General features: G+C 43.2%; 2 protein-coding genes across 13 annotated transcripts in view; both read right to left on the bottom strand.

The window, feature by feature from the left end:
- Positions 1–114: 114 nt before the first annotated feature.
- On the bottom strand, positions 115–2509 carry LOC121624316 (uracil nucleotide/cysteinyl leukotriene receptor). The gene is made up of 2 exons (XM_041961996.1): positions 2450–2509; positions 115–1472 (listed from the first exon to the last, which is right to left on the bottom strand). The coding sequence occupies exon 2, from the start codon at positions 1445–1447 to the stop codon at positions 527–529; it is 921 nt and encodes a 306-aa protein (XP_041817930.1). The 5' UTR covers positions 1448–1472; positions 2450–2509; the 3' UTR covers positions 115–526.
- A 138-nt stretch (positions 2510–2647) lies between these two features.
- Positions 2648–23491, bottom strand: part of si:ch211-285f17.1 (sickle tail protein homolog) — a 108359-nt gene continuing 87515 nt past the window's right edge. For 5 of the 12 annotated variants that reach the window (XM_041961989.1, XM_041961983.1, XM_041961992.1 and 2 more), the window contains 16 exons: positions 19909–20705; positions 18158–18262; positions 17570–17619; positions 15695–15834; positions 15398–15573; positions 13400–13530; positions 12616–12763; positions 11245–11740; positions 10808–11006; positions 10395–10684; positions 9662–9817; positions 9227–9349; positions 7757–7837; positions 6027–7658; positions 5368–5499; positions 2648–4316 (listed from right to left, as the gene is read on the bottom strand). In XM_041961989.1, the coding sequence (XP_041817923.1) occupies positions 3774–4316; positions 5368–5499; positions 6027–7658; positions 7757–7837; positions 9227–9349; positions 9662–9817; positions 10395–10684; positions 10808–11006; positions 11245–11740; positions 12616–12763; positions 13400–13530; positions 15398–15573; positions 15695–15834; positions 17570–17619; positions 18158–18262; positions 19909–20705 (5199 nt within the window). In that variant the 3' untranslated portion in view covers positions 2648–3773. The remainder of the gene's footprint in view (positions 4317–5367; positions 5500–6026; positions 7659–7756; positions 7838–9226; positions 9350–9661; positions 9818–10394; positions 10685–10807; positions 11007–11244; positions 11741–12615; positions 12764–13399; positions 13531–15397; positions 15574–15694; positions 15835–17569; positions 17620–18157; positions 18263–19908; positions 20706–23491) is intronic. The other 7 variants (XM_041961993.1, XM_041961984.1, XM_041961986.1 and 4 more) reach the window with 7 other exon arrangements.

Genomic DNA, 23491 nt, shown 5'->3' with positions numbered 1-23491 from the left:
TTCCTGGCTGCCTTGGTAACTAGTCGGTAATACGGGTGCTCGCACAAATCAAACCGGGCAAAAGTCAAATGTTCTTCGAAGTACGGTAAGTGTACGTGGTTCACCTGGCAGGTGTTGTATCGAGGGCTACATACTGACAATTCGTGCCACTGAACCCTCGAATATCTAAAATTATGCTATAATTATTTTTCTATAGTAGCAATAGCAATAGTTGTAGACAGGTATGTAGAAATTGTACGACTAAACCCGCTTCATAAGTACCTCATGAAGCGGGTATCAGACTTGACTCCTGACTGCATCAAGGTTTCAAGCGTAGTCATATATTTTTTTAAATGATATATAGATATAGATATAGTTGGATATAGATATGTATAACTTTGATTACTTTGTACTCCTACATCTTAGAGATCACATGAATATACAGTATTATGCCAAAGTTGAATGTCAGAACACCTTTCTTACAATGATAAAAAAAAGGACAATTTATTAAAAAAAGAAAAAGTATTGTCTACGTGACATATATCACTTATTGATCCTCTTGCCTGTTTTTACAGAACAGTTGAAGCAATTTGTCCCTGTATGCATTGTTCAGGAAGAAATACATCACAGGATCCAGTATGCCACTAATACAGGTCAGTGCAGATGTGATCCGATTGGCTCTTCCCAGAGACTGGAGGCTTGCCGCAGTCATATGGCCGTGACTGTGGCTTTTGATGTAGATAACCCTGCTCACATGATAAGGCACAAATGCAAGCAGGAAGTTCATCACGATGAGTATGATCATTTTTATAGCTTTGTCCTTCACTGGTTGTCGCTTCACTGTCCTTAGTTTCAACAGAATCAGTATGTAGGAAACCACTATGGTACTGAGCGGAATAACAAATGCCACAACAGTGGAAACTAAAGCTGTGGGCGACGTCTTTTCTAAGTACAGCTTGTTGCAGATTCCAGTGGAGTTGATGGTCACGTTCTTTTTAGAGAAAAGTATAGGACTCATAGACACAATAACTGTCACCCAAAGTATGGTAGCACCTACTTTTGCATAGATAGCCTTCCTGACTGACTGTGATTTTATAGGTAGAACCACAGCCAGAAATCTATCCAGGCTGATGAAACTCATCAGGTACAGGCTGCAGTACATGTTTAAGTAAAAAAGGAAGCCTGCTAGTTGACAGAATACATGTCCAAAAGGCCAGTGGCTGTCAGACAGGTGGTAAACAATACGCATGGGTAAAATGAGTACATAAGAGATATCTGCTACCGACAGGTGCCTCAGGAAGACCTGAGATGGAGATGTGCTGTCCTGGTGAAAGAAGGCCCAGAGTGCCAAGGCGTTCCCAGGCACAGCGATGATGAAAATGAGGCTGTAAAACGTAGAAAAGATAACGTTCTCTTGGTGGGAGTCGCTGCCAAAGAAGCCCTCCATTTCCTCCTCAGAGAAGTTCATTGTTGTTGTTGCAGAGAGGATCAACCTGGTGCAGCACAGACACAATGATGATTGACGGCCCAGAGGTAGCTTCAAGTCAGATTACTTTTCAGTGACTCACTTAGTCATACGACGTAATATCATAATGAAACGAAAACCGCAAGATGTGACAAGAGGGTGACTTGTGTGAAGTGACAAAAAAGTCAACCCACATAGACCATCATGTGTAAATGAGGTTCAGTAGAAACAGGAACTGTTCTTGCAAGGCTTTACTGTCACAGTGTATAAGATGATTTCAGCGAGCTAGCACCACAAAAAGATTGACTAAAAATACACTACATTCAAGAGATATTTTTCCAGGTTGCTTGAGTAGTAAACAACACATTCAGAGTCATACAACACAAGTCACATGACTGCAAATTACATTCAGGATATAGACAATACGCTTTGGAAGAAAGTGGCATACAGTAAAATAATGTGTTTCATCTCTTTTAGAGCAAACTATATCTGGTAGTTGTAGTCCACCTTAACTTACATTGATGTGATGAAATGCAAAATCCAGCCATCCGATGCATTTAATTAGATATACTTTATTAATCCCCAGCTGAGGAAATTTGGGTGTTAAAGCAGCAGGTAATGGCAGTTGGGAAAAAAAAGCAATATAAATGGAGAAATACAAGCTAAAAAAATACAAAATAATTAATAAATAATATATATGTACAATAATACTATATATTAATTGGAGTTTCACCAAGATATACTAATGTAATTTGACATACTGACACTTCCTGTAAACCCTGTTTAATGGGTGATTTTTAAAAGACGACGTTAAGTGCTCTGCAACTGTTAAATAAGTTATTTTAGGTTAAATGCTAAAACTTTCTCTGTAGTTAAAGCACCACTACACTTTTGTACTTACTATCAATATCACGTTATAAGAGTAGATATAGGGAATTTAATGGTCACATGTAGTACATAGTCAATAATCATTACAATTAATATTAATAACAATATTTATCTTACCTGTAATTGCAGGGATAGAGAAAGCTAGAGAGTGTCAGAACGAGGAACAGGTGAAGTGGAAGTGAGTGTACTCCCTTGTGTGGTGCCTCTCCACTTTCATATTTATAGACATGTACAGACACCTACCTACACACAAACACAGACGTCATTTTTAGCAGACTCGATCACACACGAATGAAACAGGAAGCTCAGTGCATTTCAAGCATGCAAGTCTTTATTTTTGCTACTCCAACACAGTTTTGTCTTTACCACATTGCTCATTTATAGTATGATTTAAAGCTTTACAAAAATGAGAGAAAACCAGATATTTACAAAATCTATCTGTGCAAACATAATTCTTCTTTTACACCACTCTCCTAAAGTATTTGAAAGGCATGCATACAAATAAACTTTGGTATGTTAAAAAAAACTACTTATTCTCTTAGTAGAAGCGTCTATTTACACATGGTAGAACCGATTCATCACTTTGTTTTTAGTACAGTTTACATTTAGACAACAATACATGTTAACTTAACAAACCAAGACCAGCAGTACCAACACTGAGGTCGACACTTCAGCCATAACACAGGTAAATTCCCCTAAATCCTGTGACTGGGTTAGGCCTGAAGTGAGTCGTTGTTACAACAACTTTGGCAAATAGGCACACTAAAATGAAAACCTGTATTACTCATGATGCCAGTTTTACATATCTGTAAAATAAATTGGCAGTTCATATGGGTGAAAAATGAGAAAACACTCTTAGAAAACAGAAGTTAACAATGAATCAAACTTTTAAATGTGTGTATACGTTATGTATACAATCATAAAAGGCATTTACAAGGGCTGTGTTGAATGTCTGGCAACATAAGAAATATAGAAGATTAAATATACTATGGTTATTCAATCTCTGGTTTGAAAAATAAAACAACATTTTTACACGGTACGTTGTGATTGTACATCAACTCTATATTCCCTATTCATAGCTAAAGCAAGAAAAATAGATTTTCAACACCATGAGAACCTTCCACTTCAACTACAAAGTGGTAAAACTAATCATCTTTTAGTTCCGTTATAAAATATTTTGTCAGAACATCTGGTACACCTTCAAGAAAGATTCAGAATCCAAGCGAGTATTTTGCGGAAGTGGAAAATGCAACTTAAAGGGGATAAAAGCGTGTGAGAATGCCAGTGTCAAAATAAAGCATGAACAGGGGGAGTGCATCACGTAATACTTTTACAAAAACTTTCAAAAACAGAGCAAAAAAACAACAAACCCAAACTATAAAAGATAACACATGATCAGGTCTACCTGCTATGCGGTAAAGCCAGAGGGGCAATGATAGGGCTAGGTAGTGTCCTTAGCTGCTGTGGCTGTTGGGATGCAGGATTTGCCGCTGCTGCCGTTGTGGGACCTGTAGCTGGTGAAGCTGGGGGTGTGTATGGTGCGGATGCTCTTTCCACCTGGGCCCAAAGGTGTGGGCGACAGAGGGGAGGGGGAGGAGGAGGAGGATGAGGAGGAGGAGGAGAATGAAGAGGAGGAGGAGGAGTGCACTCGACCATTCTGAGTCTGCGAGGGAAACGAGAGAGCTTTACCTGTGTGCTGTGAGGGTGTGGGGAGTTTGAGGGATCCGTTAGACAGGGAGGGGATGTGGGAGGAGGGCAGGGAACCGGAACGGTGAGCGTGAGAGGACAGGATGGAGGACTTTGTCACAGAGGAGGAGGAGGAAGAGGAGGAAGAAGGGTTAATGGGATTAGTAGCATCTGAGTTTTGTGCAGACTGGGAGCTGCCTTTAGTAGAGCTAGGATAAAAAGCAGGGATTTTAGAGATTGGTATAGTAGGGGAAGTAGTTTTATGATCCCCTCCCACTCTTTTAGCACTTCCGTTAGCCTGCAAACAGAGATGCCAAAACAGATACTGGTTGTCAAAAAAGAAATCTGGTCAAATAATACATAAAAAAGTTAAGACGATGTTAAGAAACTACAAGTTATACACATAGAAACACACTATGGCTACACAAACATGAATGTTACTAAGACACAACTAAAAGACACCAAAAACAACATATACAGAAGCTCTGCTTTCACTAGGTTACATGGAAGGTGAGACACATGAGACATGTTACCAAGAAACAGAACACTGCAAAGGTTAGACAGCGCAATGGCAGACAGGAGGGGCATCTCAATGAACTGCCTGTGTTAGAGGGATTGTTAGGCCTTGTAAAGGGGCTGTAGGGGAGAATTCATGAGGCAGAGATGCACAGGAAGACTGGAGAGAATTAGACAACAGGGTTAGGAGTTTGAAGAGTGAGTGCAGACAGGGGAAATGTGGGCCAGCATTCCACTGAAAACTGGCGGTGCAAGATGGTGAGTTGTGGCGAGGTCTTGAGGGTAAGGAAAATATATCACCGTGAGGTTAAGAAGCTATGCAGGAATGTTGGGTTTGAGCAGAGGTGCACTGTGAGAAGGAAGGTGCATATAGCTGAAATGTCAATTAAGGGTTGTATTTTAACATAGCCATAAGCATCCTGGGATTTGGCAACACTGATTAGGAACTCAGCTGTGATGGGAGCTGGAGATGTGATGACAACTCAGGTGATGACAGGATATGATTCCACTTTTCTTTGCCATTTTTTTCCATCTTTTTTTGTCAAGTCACCAACACAGTGAAACCATGAGCAGTGTGGACATGCAAAAGCATACAGTACAGTGATGTTATGGGGTAACAGTCAAGAGTCAAGCATGCCTTCTTGTCAGAGCGGACTCGAGAGAAACATTAACAGATCCACAGTCGCCACCGTGGTGACTTTATTTTTTTCAAAACACTTCAAATCTCACAGCTTTGGTAGTCTTTTTCCCCTAATAATAATACATGCCTCATGTTTTTGATCCCTATATATTGGTTTCCTCTAGTCTCTGGTAAGGCCCTACAGTAAAACTACCTGTCGGAACTGCCTCTGAGCGTCCTGCAGTTTTTGCTGTTTTCCTGCTTTGTCAGTAGTACCCGGCGACTGCCTGGACTTCGCAGACAAAGGGACGGGCATCCGACTAGTAGGGGAAGCGACACTGGTGTTCTGCAGGGGATCCAAACGAAAAACAAAAGAAGAAATAAAACAAAAGAAAGAAAAAAACACACACCATATAGGAAGTATGAAAAATCAAGGCACTAACAGGTAAAAGAACCTCATTTAACACCTCAACCATCAACACCAGTGAAAGATCATGCAACCAGTCAGACCGTAAACCTTGAAGTCAATGCACAGTAGTACATGCAGTCAAGAGTAAGGAAGATATCAGTGCTTAATCATCATGAGAGTGTCTTTGATGATGCACTTGCCCCTTGCTGAAAACCTCAGAGTTTTAGCAATGAACTGAAGGAGGAATATGGTAGCCAGGAACCCAACAAAATGCCACCCCCAATCATGTCACCATGATTTCACAGAGGGAGAAAGCCACAGGGGGCATTTCCAGCATTTCCAAGCACCTGTGGAGTGGATTAATGATTTTGTAATTTCAGTGGTTAGCGTTGGAGTGAAGGTAGGTTGTAAACTGAGAAAGAAGGGCCCAAAGCCTCCCGGAGCAACAAGAGCTAGAGCGAGACCTGTTGTATGGTGCTGGGGGCACTGGGGATAGTGGTGGTGGTGGTGGTGGTAGTAGGGATAACTACAGGGCGAGGAAGCAGCTGAGGTTTAGCCTTCTTCTGCAATGAATTTTTGCTGGGTACCTTAGGGCCTGACCCTCTGGAGGTAGGGAGAGAGGAAGACCTCTTCAGCCCCACTCCTTCTGAGCTTTTCCCATTCCCTGCCGTAGGTTCCTCCGTGCAGACCGGCTCCCGCGGGGAGGGTGGTCCCATCTCACTGATAGTGGTCTCCAGCTGCTTGATGGTCTGCTCCAGGCTGTCCAGTGTCTTGTAGGTGTTCTTCCGGATTTCATGCGTCCTGCCGACAGAGTCAGAGTTCTGCCTCTTTGGTGCGGCCGAGCCTGGTACCTTGGGAGTGTCCGCTAAGGATTTTGAGCGCGCAATCTCAAATCTCTTTGCTTCTTTGTGCTGCCTGATAGTACCGTCGCATTCCTCCTCGTCTTCATACACAACCACCTGTAAAGTCTTCTTGCCTGACTTGGTGCCAGTGCGAATCGCCTGGGTCAACGCCGCCAGCTGTTTCTTAGGGAACTTAAACTTGAACTTCTTCTTACCATCCTGCTTGCCATCACCGTTTGACTCCAAGTTGACTCCACTGTCCGTCAGCTCGGAGATTGAGGATGAAGATGAGGATGATAAGCTAGCATGGTCTGCAGCGACCTGCGATGAGCTGACCTTTTTGCCATCAACCACCTCGGTGCTTTGGGCTTTTACCTGCAGCCCACCACTCTTCTCTGTGTCGGACTCCTCACTCTCCTCCTCAATGCGCTCTTCTGCTAGCATCCTATCCAGTTCCTCCTCACATTCAAAGATGGTGGACAGGCGCTTGTAAGCTGAACGGATGTCCATGGGCTCATCAAAAATGATAATGACGGGCTTCTTGTTGAAGCCATTATCCTGTGGCACAGTGGGATCCACTGTGGCGTTCCCTCTGTTTGCGGCGCTACCTACAGTGACAGTCTGCACACTTCCTTTCTTGGCATTCACCAGTTCCTGGTACTCTCCACAGGACAGGGCCTGAACTTTGGTGTTAGTAATCATAAATGCTATGTTGTCAGGGGGTGGAGGTGCTTCTTCTCCAGGTAAGTCAGGACTTAGACTAGCCTCCTCATTATGGTCCTCACACTGAGCTTTAGGCAGATCACTGTCCTCACTAGGAGCCTTTTTTGGAGGAGCAACAGCACTTTTAGGTGCCTCTTTTTGTGTGCTGGTTGTTGTGGTTGCCACAGTCTCTGGGATTATGTTTGTACTAGAAGAAACATGCTGCTGGATAAATTTAGTTTTCTTTTCAGTGTTAATTTTGTTGAGGATTTTTCCCTTCTCCATTTCTGCACTGGTCTTCAAGGATTCGGAGCGTTTAACTTGCTTCCTTGGAAATTTGAATCCTTTCAGTCCCACAGGCTTAGGTGATATAGGTGGAGGTGATTTCGGAGACAGAGGCGGCTGCTGCTGCTGGCTTGGAGAATCGTCATTAACATTGACATTTGACACCTGTGATGGAGGCTGTGTGGGCTCTCGGAGTTCGGGGGTTTCCTCCGATCCTGGCGGGGGTGGATGCTCTTTGGGAATCTGGCCAGTCACATAGTATATGACCTGAGAAATGACGAAGAAGCTGTTTAAAATCTCCCAAAGTCTAGAACTTACATTAACTATAGATGAATAAAATGTTAATTTTTGAAAGTCGTACATACCCCTTGGCTCTGTCGGACAGTAGTATTGCCATTTTCATCTGTGTCTGGATCTTTATCCTCTCGACTGGGCTCTGAGCTCTGCTAGGACAGTGTGTGAGGGAATAATATTACTGTGCAACTGGTGTGTCAGGCTGCTGTGAATTAACTCTGAATTTACATACATACATTATTGCAGTAGCATCCACAGTGTCAACACTGCGCTGGGCAATTACCTTCTGTAAGGCGACAGCAAATAATTTATAGAACGTACTGCTCAGACTGACTTCAGTTTCATACCGTATGACGGTTTAGATGCTGTTCTGACCTTAAATTCTGTATATCAAAATGCATGCAGGGAAAATGAATAAATATTACTTTTTAAAACTTAAGACTTTAAGATGCTTTATTTCCAAATCAGCTGCTTATTGACCCTGTCTTCTCAGCCTTTCTTTTTGGTTCTTCCACTATCAATAATTCCACCATTAAGTTTTTATTTTTACATGTTTCATGAAACTCTCTCCTGCCTTCAACGTGACCTTTACACATCCTGTTTCCTGTCTTGTTCTTTCATTATGCACTGTTAATACCATGCAAATCACTTCTCAGACTGCTTTCACTTCAGTAAAATAATCTTAGTAACATTACCTTAAGTTCAACAGTTTATGTTTTAATATTTACAGTAACCAGTTGCTCACCATTCACTCGCATACCTCTAATTTTTAAAAACTTGGCTGTGAAATAGCCAAATGTGTTGCACTTGAACATAACTGTCCTCTTTGTCACACTTAAAAAAATATTACATATTGTGTATTACTTAAATGTGCAATAAATAGATAGGGTTGTGCTGGTTATATAGGTGTAAAGCTGGGAAAGCAAACTTATGTAAAGTTGTGCAAAGACCAAGAGAAACAGAAAAGTAATTCCTCAGAAAGGTATAAGTGGGGGAGAGTAGCATGCAAAGTGGCCAGACTGACCTCTAGTGAACCAAGTCTGCAAAAACAGGTCGTGTCTACATAGTTTTAACCATGTTTCTCTCAATTGTCAATCATTTAAGAGATATTTGTTATGTCGATTTTGTATGAAGACGTGTAATTAAAGAAAGACACAAGACGATTTAATTGCCTGTAGAATACAGTGCCGAGGTCTTTTATTGATTTGGAGGAGAAGGACAAGAGATAATTAAAATCAGTGGCAAAACACATCATTGTCTGGTCCAGGTGCACAAAAGACACAGCATCTTTTCAGAGGCTTCATTTTATGCAGACTTAATCCTGAAATATTCAAGCTGTGATATCCAGCAGAATCACAAGAGGGAGGGAAACTGAGGCAGCAAGGAAAGGAGTTTTTTGGAGGCAGCTGTTACAGGTTTCTCTCGAGCCAAAGCAAGGGTGCAAAAGTTGTAGAAGGGTTAAGACACAGCCATCGATTCTATCAGACAGTTGGCAGAGGCAGGCAGTTAGCTTGGTAGCTGCACGGCGACGTATATTTTACCTTTTTGTCTTTGAGGGGCAATAAGGCCCCTGGTCTTAGTTCTCTGATTTGCGGTTCAATTCGAGTGGTGGGTTCTACCAAATTTTTCCCCCCTACATCCTTAACTGTGCACTTCTGGAAAACCTGAAGAGTGGAGAAAAGTGAAGGGGAAATGGGACAAGGATTTTGAGGAGGGAAGGAGTTGGAGTATCTTCACCTTTGCCACAGCTATAAAACCCCACAAGTTAGATTAAAAATCAAGAAGTTGCTCATCCTTCACCACTTTTGAGAAAGTCAACCACCATTTGAAGAGATGACAGGCAACCCACACCCGCAATGCAGAAATAAGGAAAATCCAGCAAACGTTACACCCAGTGATTTGTGCTCTTCGATCTGATGTCTGAGAGAATGTGTACATGTATGTGTGTGAGTGCGTGGGTTACATATGCATCTAACCTGGAGCTCCGCCATGATCTTGTCCCCTTCATCCTCCTCTTCTCCGGCAACTGGGGCAGTGACGGGGGGAGGGGTTGCTGGCTTCGGCTTGGTCTCAGGTGCAACCTTGGTGGGCTTGGCTGGGGGAGTGGGAGGTGGAGCCTCCTCTTCACCCTCCTGTTAGAATTAATTTATGAGAAGGAAATTAGTTTTCCAAGCCATGCAGCAAGACGATGAGTTCATTCAAAGGTTAGTAATCTTGCTCTAAAGAAAAGAGCCAGATGAGACGATAAGTGCCGCCATATGTCTGTGTGTATTTGTTAGAAGTATGGTGCAAGAGCCAGGAGACAATTAGTGTTACCTTAGTTTGCCAAAACAGCAAGTTGAAAATATGCCTACATATGCCCTCTTGTCTTTTTTATATTTCTGGTTATGTGCAAATAATTAGTGCACTTTGAAAGCATTAGAAGGGACATTTTTTAACTTTAGAGAGAGCCAGGCCGGCTGTTTCCTCCATTCTAACCAGCAACTTTAAGCTAAGCTAAGCTAACTTCCTGGCTTTTGCTCTGTACATGAGTAGTAACGAATGAAAACATGAAAAAGCCAGAAACGAAAGTGCATGATATCAAAAACAGAGTAGTTAAAGAGAGTTGTATTTTCTTCCCCATTTATTTTCAAAGTCTAAATAAAGAGATTACCAAATTGCATCTGCTCTTTGAACACATTTCACAAGACGACCTGCTGTCAGACCCACCTGAGCCGACGTGGACTCCTTCCTGCTGGTGTAGACCACCTCGCCAGAACGTGTGGTGGTCATGCCTGAGCTCGAGCTGGGGTAGGTCTTCCTCGGAGGAGGTGGTGGTGGGGACTTGCTGGGCTTTTCAGACCCCTGCTTGGTAACACTGTCAGAGGGGGCTGGCTTGGTGGCAGTCTTGGAGGGTCTCTCCAGTGCCGGCTTGGCTGGTTTCTCCATCACAGGCTTTGGGAGTTTCTCAGGCCCCTTCTTGGCTTGTTTGTCGGCAAGAAGCTCAGACTGAGGCTCTTCTGTCATACAAACACAACAGAGATGAAATTACATACACACTCTTGCACATACTTTAAAATGTGTAATGTGTAAATGTAAAATGTGCTGATGTACTTAAAGTTACATTTGTGTTAGATATGTACCTGACAGTGACTCCACAAGGCTGTGGACGTCTGCTTGTTCCCCAGTGGCTGCAGGGGCCAGTCCTGGGTTCTCTTCAGCGTCTAGACTGGGAATGCCCTTCATCATGTTGGCCTGGGCCTCCTGGAGGATCTTCTCAAACTCTTTGCCATCATAATGACCCATGTTCTGCCTCTTCTCTTCCCACTCCTTCTCTGCAGCCTACAGGGTAAAAAAGAAGAAAGGAGAGTTCCTAAAGGAGAATTTTAGTTCTATGATGACAACAATAGCAAAAAAAAAAAAAAACCCAAAAGGAGTCTTAAAGGGCAAAATAATGCCAGAGTAACAAAGCTGACATTTACAGGACGCTAATTACAACAACTGAATGTCACCACAGCTTTACCATGCTGGATAAAAATAAATCAAGACCAAATGACAATTGGAAAGTGACTAAACATACCTCTATGGACATAGCTCTGTTTTTGCTCTTGTCTTGACTGTTCTGGAGCTCCTCTATGACCAGACCCTGATTGGCAGCGCCGTTGCCATTATTCACAGGGTTTCCGTGAGTCTTCTTATGACGGGCGGGACTTGGTGGATCCAAGGCTGCCCCCTTAGGAGATTCCCGACCTTGACTCTTGCTCAGATTGGGACTGGGGGCGTGAGAGGGGCTGGGGGTGAGCGGTGGACTGGGCTGAGCTGTCAAGGCTGCAGACTGCTGGGACTGCTGCATGTGGACCGGGGAGCTCTGGACATGATGGATGACCACCGGAGAGGAAGGCATTACCTCTGATCTGATGGTGGAGCTCTGGGGCTCCAGCGGGGCTGATGTGGAGCCAGGCTGGACTGGAGCTTCGGCAGGGGCTTCTGCTGCCACTGCTGCTGCTGAAGGGCTGTTTCCCACTGGGACATTAGCAGAAGGATCGGGTCCTTTCTGGTGGCCCTCAGTAGCACTTCTGCAGAGAGGAGGGAAACAGTATGTGATACAAATTATGTTGAAAACACTGGCAAAAGGAAACTTTACAAATCCTCGCTTGTGAACATCTGAGCCTTTCCAGGATGCCCCTTTCATACCCAATCATGATGCTATCACCTGTTACCAATCAACCTCTTTACCTGTGGAATGTTCCAAACAGGTGTTTTTGGAGCATTCCACAACTTTCCCAGTCTTTTGTTGCTTCTGTACCAACTTGTAAACATGTTGCTGGCAGTGAGCATATATTTATAAAAATCAATGACGTTGATAAGGTAGAACATTTAATGTGTTGTCTTTGGACTATGATCAAGTATGTTAAAAAGGATTAGCAGGTGATCACATTCTGTTTTATTCATACAGCGTCACAACATTGAAATCAGGGTTGTAAATCAAACCCTATAGTAAGGTAGGCAAATAATGTTGATTCATTCCGACACGAGGGGTAAAAACACCACCAAAACCTATGATGGAATATCTTATGGTATCTTAAGACAAGAGAGCCGTGGAGGGAGAGGGACAGAAAAGTCGAGAGCGAATTTGGTATCTGTGACATATTAAAATGGAAATGAGGCTCTGCAGTGTCCACCAAATTAATTCACTTATCGGTTCAGCGAAGGCGACGGACGCCACACTCCTCTGTCCACAAGGAATGACCCCTTTGATGGGATGAAGGCCGGCTTGCCCGAATAATCAAATAGTACAATCTCCCACATCATAAGCCCCTGTGTGAAGCTCTGCAGAGTGCTTTTTGTTTTCATCTTCAATTCCCTCTCTCGCCCCCGGCCCTCACACCCCAGCACACCTCTCCTCCTGATCCCGACTTTATCGCCGCCGACTGATTTTTTTCCCCCCTACCTTCTCAGACTGCTGAGTGTGTCAGTCAGGCTCTTGACCCTTTTCAGCATGCTGTCCAGTTTATGAGGCTCCTCCTTCAAAAACTTGACAGCTTCCACTTCCACCCTGAGCACGGCCCGCATTCTGGTTTGCAGGGCCGGGAACTCTCCTAAGGAAACACACAGACGAACATGCCCAGCTGCGGTTTTAAGAATATTTCTGACCAATTTTTTGAAGTCTGAATCCAGAAATGTATTTTATTGTTCCCTAAACGGTTATTTCTGATACCCTCAGAATAACATTTAGACTGTTGTGACACCACAATAGATCTTCTGAAAAGCCAGCACAGTATTATGATTTTATACATCTGGCCTGTGAGTTTAGAAAGGCAGGAACAGCAGGTCAGACCACATGTCTTATATACTTTGCGCAGAATTTAATAGTGGTGATATGATTTAGCTGTGATACTCTTCTCTAAAGTCATAGTCCAAACTTATGATAAAAACAAAACTGTGATTAAAAAATGCCAAAATTAGTTATTAATCCTTTGTTTTACACATACAGAGAATTTAATCCATTTTAGTGGAAGTTTAATGGTTTGAGCATCAGCTGAACGATTTTACTGTGTATTGGGAAATAGCCCCAAAAAATATTTACGTACGTACGTATTTCTTTTATATATCTAATCTATAACAAGAGCACTTACTTGCATGTCAGTGACTATAAACTTAGCTAAAAACAGTTTGGAACAGAGGATTATACACAAAGTTGGTCCCGGTGGTGAGAATATTATCTGGTGTCTTACCTTTGAGCCCTGCCAGAGATTCTCCCACCTTCCTCAGAGTCACCGCTCCCTCCTCCACGTCCTTCAGGGTCACCACTCTGTGTGTTGCTGCTGAGTCTTTCTGCAGAGAGATGACATACTGCTCCAGCTCACTGCAGAGACGAACACAACGCACAACAGAGAGGACAAAGAATTTAGAGTTAAGAGCGAGAATCCAGTTTTCCTACAACAATAAATATTGTATGGACTCACTAACCTTGACAAATATAAAGCATGCAGTTTGTTTAAAGGCAGAAATGAAGACTGAATGAATAAATTCATTGTTAAAGGTTCTAATATACAAAATGTATTCCAGTTCTGGGACTATTTGTTTCTGGTATGCTGACTTCATCTACTTGGGCACAATTTGATTAGGAGATAAAAGTACAGACAGATTTTCACACTACTATTAACATTTTATTTACTCTTCACAAACACCAGGGGGCAGAACACAATCATTTATCTTAAAGATCAAACAATGATACTGAATGGGCAAAGGTGAGGTCAGACTTTGGGACATGATGCATACAAAGGGACAAAATTAGATCATATTTAAAATATGTCCAATGATTAACACTGCCAAACATTTCCACAATGCGGTTCACTTTCCTGCCTCCATTAGATTGCTTAGTCTAGATAAGATTGGATCACATCCCATAACCACTAACATTTGCACACTGAATGAGGGCTTATTTGTCAGAGAGAGCACTTCCTCGCATAGAAAACATATCACGCTGCTTCACAGCCATCCCAGTGCTCGGGAAAAATGGCTACTCCACGGGGGAAATGTGCCAAATGATAACATTGTGTGCAGCGTTGGATTGCATGAGAGGGACTAAAATGGTGTTTCATTGTGGCCAGGTACCCTTGAGAAACACTCTTTCACAGTACTCCCCTAAAGGGAGTGGGGAAGGCAAAAAGGAGACAGTGTGCTAAATGCCCCGCTATGCCAAGGCCTGTTGATGTAGGAATGATGATGGGAAATTCCAGCTGAGGACAAAGGAAACTGATTTCCCTTTTTTATCAAGCCTCCCACAGACAAAAACAGATACAGTACATACCCACAATGTGTAGTACTTAAGATTTTATTTGCTTGAGGAATCATCATACACTTTTCATGTTCTGTTCCATATACTGTAAATTACTGTTGTCAGCTGGAGCTAACAGAAACAACTGCCCACTGATAAATCATCCTATTTAAAACTCCTGGGACTAATTCGTTACCTTGCTCTTTCAAGTATTCCTGTCCTTGGATTACCAGCAAACTTTGCTGAGCTTTCGTTCTTGCCACAGTGTTATAAAATCTTACAAAATGTGCCTTTATAGGTCATGATAGATCAAGTTCTACTCTTGAGAGGGCAGTGGTTTTCACACCACATTCTCCCACTGGTCTTAAAGCCAAACGGCCCTGATTACCAAGCCTTATTTAAAGTGCCAGCAGTCGTGTTTCGCTGACTCACGACTGGCCGGATACCAAAAGTAACAGTGAGTTTAATCCACTGACTTCCTGCCTGTTCATTTCCCAGTCTCCACAAGCTGCTATCATTGTGTTTATTAAGACAACGCTGTTTGACCTTGCCTGTAAACATCCAAATAAAAGGATTCAATTACTGCTCCCTGTTGGCAAGACGAGGCGAGTGAATTAAAATAAGAGCAGTGAGGAGTTACTCCACGGCCGGGTCCATTGTTCTAGCCTGCTGTCTCCGAGAGGCAGGCACTGCTTGCCTGCATAAACCTGTGGGCTGTAATTTGGAGGGCGTTGGCTTGTCAAAGAGTTTAGGAGTGAAAAGCAAAGGTGAGATGATAAAAATGAGGCCTTTTGGGGATTTCCTATAAATGGAAGCACCTTGACTGGAGCCGCATGGGTGTGTGCTAAATAATACTGCTGCAAGAGGAGTGAAAATCCCTGACAACAAACATCCAGTGATGAATGCAAACAACCGAATCCATTTTAGACCATATAAAACACCGAAAACGTACCCGAGCTGTGAGAGGACACGCTCCTCCAGACCCAAATACTTGTGCCTGTCCTCTTCTACCAAAGCTCTCTGCCTCTGGACAGGGTCCTCCAGGCCCCGCATGGCCTCTGCAAGTTTAACACTGATCTCCTGCTCTGCCCGCTTCAGCTGGACTCGCAGCGCCTCCTGGTTCTGGAGCTGAGGGGATGCACACAGCGGGAATGAGATGTCAGAGGACCCGAACTAGGAGACCAACATACAAAGCAGTAGTAGACACTAACTCAGCCGAAAATGAATTAAGAGGGGAAAGAGGTCTTGCCTGCAGCTGTCTCATCTGATGGAGTTGCATCCTGAGGTCAGAAACATTCTTCCTGAACTGCAGGAGGTTGACTTTGAGAGGACCTGAGCCCTTGTCTGATGGGGCTGCATTGCTCTTGGGAGCCAAGACTGGAGAACCACCTGTATTGGGGGAGAAAAAAAAAACAAGTTACAGCTTGTTGCATGAAAACTGTTACCTAAATAACACAAAGAGCCAACAACAAACAAAACAGGACGATTTTCATTTGTGTGCGCATGCTGAAACATGTCTGCAAACGCTTTTTCTCTGTCAACACACCGGTCTGACTTACTGTTCCTAATGTTTAGTAATGACTGCCTGAACTCTCTGTGGCTGCCTTTTCCCCCGCACAATAATCACAGATATACCGGCACTCATATTGCCTGCACCTCTGAAATGTCTGTCAACTGATTTTGCCATTTCAGTTGCCGCTAGAGATGGAGAAGAGGATGAAACCATGGAAACCGAGCGAGCTAATATTTGTGGTTTGGGTGAGAGTTTCTAAATGGCCAACAACAATAATAATTAAATTCAATCCCTTCAAAAACTCTAGCATGAGTTTTGACTTTAATGACCTTTATTTATTATCAGAGGACATCTAAAAACAGAAGAAGAGCTGAGTTATGATCAGTTAATAAATCGATCCCATCCATGTTTCCTAAAAGTGTGTTGAATTAAAGACTTCAACATTAAAAGGTTGGTTCACTCACATTGCAAAAAAGACAAGCTCTCACAGTTTTCTCAGGTATTTGGTTGGGAGCAGATCCTCGGTTGGACATGTTTTGTGTTGAGTTTTTTACATTTTCATTTTTCCAAATGAAATCTCGCTCACCTCCAATGCATTCAAAGACGAACATCTCAAAGTGCGGGCAAACAAAACCAAAACTATGCGCTTGGCCGGGTACCTCTAGAGGTAAGTGAAAAAATGTTTTGTAGTTTGCGAGAGCCATCCTTTAACCTCAGAAACATTAGGTCCATGAAAGAAAGTGCTGTTCCTGCCAGTGAGTTACACAATAGGTCAGGGAATGTTCAGAGTGCACTCGAAGACTCACCCTCTGTTGAGGCGGTGAAAAAACAAACTTTTGTCTTCATAATCCCAAAACCCTTTTCCTTACATTCTACCTGACAGCTGCCTGTACCTGAAATACAGGTTACAGTGCGCGCTGCGGGTTTTGTTTTGGCCCTTGGGGACACAATGTCCACCAAAATAAATGCAGTCTCTGTGGTGACAATGAAGAAGCATTTGAGGGAGGGCAAGAACGAATTCTGCTGATTCCCCATGCTTGACGCAGAGGCAATTTGGCGACATCAAAGCCCACACTGAAACCTTTCCGATGTTTTGGAGATTCACTCGAGCGCATATGACAAGCGAATCCCTCCGAGAGCCTCGTATGAAATGTGTCACGAGACATGAGATTAGCTCGCAGGACACGTGAACAGCGTTGTGTTTTCACTCTCTGCCACTGGTGAGGTTGCAGATCTCTTTATCAAACCTAGATCTGGCCACAGACCGCTGCAGAGCTGAGATTGAATCGCTGAATCATCTTGGCAGGCTTGAGAAGTAATAGCGTCTTGTTTTAAAGTAGTGCTTTGAGGAGCTTGTGCTAGCTCTGCTGGCTCTCCTCTCTGATCTCCTATTAAAGTGGATGTACTGGGAGAAAGGACTGTAAGGAAATATGAACCGATGACAAGCAAAGAAGCCTGACTTTGTTTTCTCTCCCTCCAGCACTGCTCATTGCAGACTGTTGACTGACACTGATGTGTGGGCTTGTCTGCACAAGACATTATGGCGCTAAAACTCTTGTTTAGAAAAAAAAAAGAAGTCATGAAACGAAACAGAACAGCAGCGATACTAACCTGAGCTATGTGCGCTGTGGGCTGGGGAAGATGTTTTCGGTGGTCTCTCGCTGCACCCAGAGAAAAAGTTCGTAAGAGTAGGATTTTCATCAGGGACAAAACAGCATTTTGGGGCACTTTAGATGCATAAGTTAGTATTAGTAAGAACAAACACATTACAACAAAGTATGATGGGAAAGACTGACAAACCAGAGAGGTTAAAATGATGTTAAATGATGTTAACAAGCTTCATCGGTGTTCAACATTGCATAGAAACATACAAATTCACTGCAGTCACAGAGCTTTTAGACTAACTGTCAAGCAAACATTAACACAAGGTCTCCACAGTGAAGATCGAAATGCAAAGAGCTGAAATGCAGCCAGATAAACATACGTAGTGGCCATTTATCTAGAGAGCAAATGACTTCAGTATCACATTCACAGTCAAACCTATTTCCTCCTCACCAGATGCTATTTAACCTGAGTGTTTGATATGGCCATTATGGAGGGGATATGTTATCTTTCCCACTCTGGCTGGATAGCCAGGCTTTTCATTTGAAACTCCATTTCCCCTGATGCCTCACTCTGTCCTATGCTGTGATTGCTTACCTTAGAGGCTCCTTGGTGCCACTACTGTTTGGCCCCTTTAAAAGTGCATGCTGAACAAGACCAGTCAAGCTGGCAATCTGGTACTCCATTGCCTTCATTCGCTCTCTGCAGAAACATCAGAAAATTCTACTTTCAACACTGAGGCCTATTGGATATTACAGCTGCCACGAGAGCAAATATTAGCTCAGAATCAAAATGGGAGGGCGGTGACAGAATAATCAATTGTTTTTTTATTACCTGACCATGAATCTTTTTGTCATTTCATGGGATTACACAACAGAGATTTTTTTTTTGCGATTGATTTGCAATTATGTCCTGAGTAAATATTGACTCTGGTCTAATAAATAGTTTCTGAAGTACGACGGTGCAAAAGCACTTGACTTCGTCTTTTCGCAAAAAGAAAAAGCTTGAGTCTGAATGGGATAAAGAAAAAGGACGACTCAAGACGAGAAAAGAACCCTGAGATAGACACCGTGGCCGTTCAAGTCATACTGTTTGTTTTAAACAAAACAAGAGTGTGTCACAAGTGGTGGCGGCTCAGAAGAGAAGGGAAGGACAATTGGAAAATGACACTGCCTTAAGGAAGCCAAACACCAGAGGGGTGAACAGGGAACTTTACACTGAGATTGTCTGGTGAGCCCGGAGGTTGGAAAAGAGAACGACTTTTGTTTTCAGATGTCATCATTTATCTTGGGGAAGGATATGGGGCCAACTAAGGACACCAGGGGTGTGTGTGTGTGTGTGTGTGTGTGTGTGTGTGTGTGTGTGTGTGTGTGTGTGGTGGTGGTGGTGGTGGTGGTGGTGGTGGTGGGGGGGTGACTGTGGCTTTAGCTGTGCTATAGACAATAGACTCAACTATGCCTAACCTCAGTGTCATACAGCATATTTCACATGAATAAATTCTATGACAGCTACAGAGCACTGAGTGTTGGGGCTATGTTTATTTTGAAAGTTAAGTACAGTACTTTCCCATTCAAATTCCTACACCCTTTCCCCAGATTCCCAGGGCATTTCTAATGGGGGGTTTGGGCTGCCCAGGTGGTCTAGCCTAATCCTTTTGACTGATTGGGCCATTTCAAATACTTATTCAGCCTGGTCAATATTTTCTTTGGTTTTCCTAGGTACGCATATACCCTGTGTAACCTCTCTTTTAATGAAACCACATTTGCCTGGCTAAGTGGCAAGCGTCCCTCTTGCTCTCCGTCTGTGTTTATTTGCTCTCAGTCTGAGGAGACAAACCAAACCCAGGTACCAAAATGTCTGATGGATTATCTGAACTGAATAGACTCTACAGAGGGATTGTTGTTACAACAATAGTCATAGAGTAACAGAAAAATATGCAGTCGGTTAATGGGGTCTCAAGATACTATCCTGTTTCAGTGGTGGTAGCTATGTCTGGGTCTACACACTCTATAAAAATCGACACTGTAAGCTCCAGACTTTGAATAGAGACTGTGAAAACAATGGTCAGATAAGCAGAGCTGGTTGTATCCACAAACCAAACCGATGCATAATCATGTGCATTAGTCTCATTCTTAATGTGCAGATCTTGACACTCAAGACAGTGAGAGGATGGGTTATATTCTTGCCTTCAGTCATGGATGATGAAACAGGGATTGAAAACCAGCAGCTCACGGTTAGAGTGAAACTGGGATGCAGAGTTAGTCCATGCTCCCATGCAATGTCTTCATCATAACTTTAACAATCCCACAAGCCCACTGTTGGCAACATCCGGTCCCCCTGGTGCTTACCGTGTCTGATGGTCAGCTGGGATGGGCCCCTGGAGGTGACCTTGGAGGTCTGCAACGACAGGCGAGCCCATGTTGTTTCGGGGCTTGGTCCCCGTCACTTCCTCCTTCCTAAAAGACTGGCGCACAGGTGAGCTTCTCTCTATGGGAACGCCATGAGGTGGCACGCAATGAGGAGGCCCGCCATGGATGTCAATCATCCGCACCTCAGCCATCCGATGAGGGGATGGGGGAGGAGTCTTGGAGCCTAAAGTAGGCAGCTGGCTGTTCCTGGACTTCTGCCTGTACAGAGAGGGGTGATCGATAGTGTCTGTGGGGCTGGGCCCGCTGTAAGAGCTTGTGGAGCGAATGGAGGCACGGTGAAATCCCCCCATGCCATGTTCTGGACCATCAAGCCCAGGGTTGGGGTGTGGTCCGTGGGCAGTAGCCATGGTCATTCTTCCCTCTTGGAGCAAGTATGGGTCTGCATACAACCCCTCATTTCCCCTGGCTAGACTGTGGCTTTTACCACCCATGTCCTCATCTGGCTTGACATCCCGTCTCTCCAGGATGGCGCTGGGGCAGGGTGAGTTTGAGCGGGCCGGAGGGTTGGTGTTAGACACTCTGTCCCTTGGGATAGTAGCGCTTCCAGGTATAGAGCCCTGTCGTGGGACAAATGGGATTCTGGAGGGGGATGGGGGCATGGAGTGGGGAGTTGGGGGTAGCGCTCCCTGCATGGGGTGATGTAGAGGGGGACCCATGGGGGGCTGTCTCAGAGGGTGCGGGCCATCACGACCGGCATGCACCATCTCGCTGTGCATCTGGAAAAGCACAAAAGCACATAGATGTCATTAACTAACAAGCATAAAAGCTGGAATTGTTATTTCTTCAAATAATGCACAAAAAGTAAAGAAAGAAATCTCTCATTTTGAGGATTGGTCAACAAACCAGACTGTATACATCTATTTTATATATATCCTATATTTCTGGGACGAAGTTGCCCTAAAAACAAAAAATCCATCTAACTCTGTTCACAAAGTTGTTTTTCAAAAGAAAATAGACTGTCAGCAGTAGTAGTTTCTCGCAAGACTACTATCCCCAGGTACACAGTACAGAATTTCACTCAGAGTCCTGGATGTTATTCTATAAAACAATATGACAATATATCAACACAGGTTTATTTCTTTGGATGTAAAGACGCTTTATAAAGACTTATTCTTTCAACTGTAAACAAACTCTGTGATTGCGCTTTTTATATAAGACTATGGCTTTCTAAAAGGAGTTTACACGTGCACCTCCAGGGCCAAAAGGCAGTTAATTTGCAACAAGATCTGTCTCGCATAGTCTGTTTAAACAGTTAGCTAATCTGGGCTGCTGGTCTTTTGCCCTAAAAACCATTAACGACCCTTGAAGGCTAAAGTACAATAAACCTAACCTCATCTAACTCAAGTGGCTTAAGGGAAAAGTATGAGCGTTCAGGCTGTGGGTGGTAAAACTACAAAAAGTCTTACAGGTACACAGCAGAAGTAAAAGGAAATCTGACTAATGTGGTAAGCCACCTGCTGTGTGAGGTATATCATATGACTTCACAGTTAGCTTTATCTATTCTTTACATTAGGCTACTTCCTGTGAAGACTGTTAACTTTTTAAAGAAGAAATAACACATTCTTCCTTTTGCAAATGAAAAGCTGAACTCAGATGCATCAAAACAAACCTTTTCTCATTTAGCTCAGCATGGCTAATGATAGCTAACATTAGCTAGCGTTAGCTTAGTCAACATCAACTTCAGATAGAAGCTGCATTGCTGGCTAACTGAGAGTTGAGTAAGTTTGCTAACTGTGCTATTATACTCTACTGTCAGTTACACATTAATGCAGTATCCATCTCTGAGTTAACATTAGCTAATATTAGCTACAATAGCTACCATTAGCTAACGTTACCTTAGTTAGCACAAACTTGAGATAGATGCAGCATTGCCGTGTAACTGACAGTGGAGCAAGTAAGCTAACTGTGCTATTATAGTCTACTACTATGCTACTGTTTAATCATTTAATATCATTTTATTAATGTCACTTGTGGCCATAGTCGCCATCATATTGCCTCGCTATTACCAATATATCACAGGCATTGTTTGAGTTAACTTGCTGATTCGTAAAGGCATCAATGCAAACTACACTTACAACCTATAAGCATGACAACAATATAGCAAGTTTATTTATTCCAACCTTGAGCTCATTTCCCGTAGATGTAAACATTTCTCTGCACTAACAAGCACAAATGAAATACAGTGAGTAAACAGTGATGGAGCACATAGATAGGGGACGTGCCGGGTATGATAACACCGTGCTGAGGAGTGTCACATGCAGAGCCGAGTCAAATCCATTCCTCTTCCTGTCTCACTCTCTATTCCTGTCAAACAAACAAGCTATTGTTCCTTCAAGGTATGACTCATGGGTAACACCTACATAAGAAGACAAGTCGAAACCTAATGCAAAGTTCTTTCAAAAGGTTCAGGTACAGTTTTTGACACTGCGCTTTTCCCGGTGTTGTCTTTATTTTTTCCCCAGTGCCAATACAGATTAATACAGTGACGAGAGCAATAAAGTGGGTGTGACAAGTGTGTGTGAAATAGGTGTGTGTGTGTACGAACTGGCAAACAACTGCTGCTCTCAAAGTGTAAAGTAACAAAGGGCTCAGGCTTGGATGTGATAACAAAGGAGAAAAAAAAAAACTTGCTGGCAGTGAAAGCACACACAGCCCATAAATATGGCAGCAACGACTCTGACCAAACAACAAAACATACAGTATAATAGGGAATCTAAGAAGCACAGAGCCACTGCAGACTATCATCAAAACCTAAAGCCTTTTACTATCCAAGGTGCCGACACACACACAAGGAAAGGAGCGCCAAATAACATCTCTGACTGCTTTGCAAATTCCAGCCTTATACGAACCATTTGGGGCAAAAGGCATCACTTGTCAATCCCAAACAGATGTTACACCTTTGGAAGATTGACCATTCTTAAAATATCCTTAAAATACACTGACTGTTATTAAGTCAGCCTGTATTTGTCTGTCCAACATGCTTATAAATCATTGCTTTGAGACAAAACAGAGGAGTAAAGTCTTGAAAAAATAAGCACATGAGCAGGCAAACAAGAGGCCGTGCTGAGGAACATTTTGTTTGATCCGCGGACTCCACGGCGCTCTCAAGCTTCGGGTAATGAGGGCAGCGTGTCTGGTAGGAGCGCAGAAAGTCGCTCCTAAACTGATTCTCAAACTGCACAGCCTCAGAGGCAGCCAAGCTAAAGAGATGAAGAGGAGCAGTGCCGCAGTGTTCACGCAGAAGTCTGTCAACACTGAAATAGCTGGATGTGCTCTGCTGCTGTCTACATAATGGCGTTCAGAAAGAAGAAAACAGAAGATTGGAGCTTGCTGCTAATTCTGATAATTGTGAGGAAAAACATTCAACATTCAATTTTTCATTTCTGAATAAATACTGAATGAAGTGGATTACCCTGAGGAGAGCAGAGGTTAGCTATTAAGTGAACCTCTGTTTACAAAATATCTCCTCCAGCTATGTCTACATAACATCACTTCTGACAGC

Source organism: Chelmon rostratus, chromosome 20 (genome assembly GCF_017976325.1).
Source record: "Chelmon rostratus isolate fCheRos1 chromosome 20, fCheRos1.pri, whole genome shotgun sequence".
Taxonomy (NCBI): domain Eukaryota; kingdom Metazoa; phylum Chordata; class Actinopteri; order Chaetodontiformes; family Chaetodontidae; genus Chelmon; species Chelmon rostratus.
The sequence above is the reverse complement of the archived record's forward strand: the minus strand, read 5'-3'. Positions and strand labels throughout refer to the sequence as shown.

Bases quoted from the DNA above. Each gene is read 5' to 3' on its own strand.
- LOC121624316 (XM_041961996.1), bottom strand. From the start codon at position 1,447: ATGAACTTCTCTGAGGAGGAAATGGAGGGCTTCTTTGGCAGCGACTCC.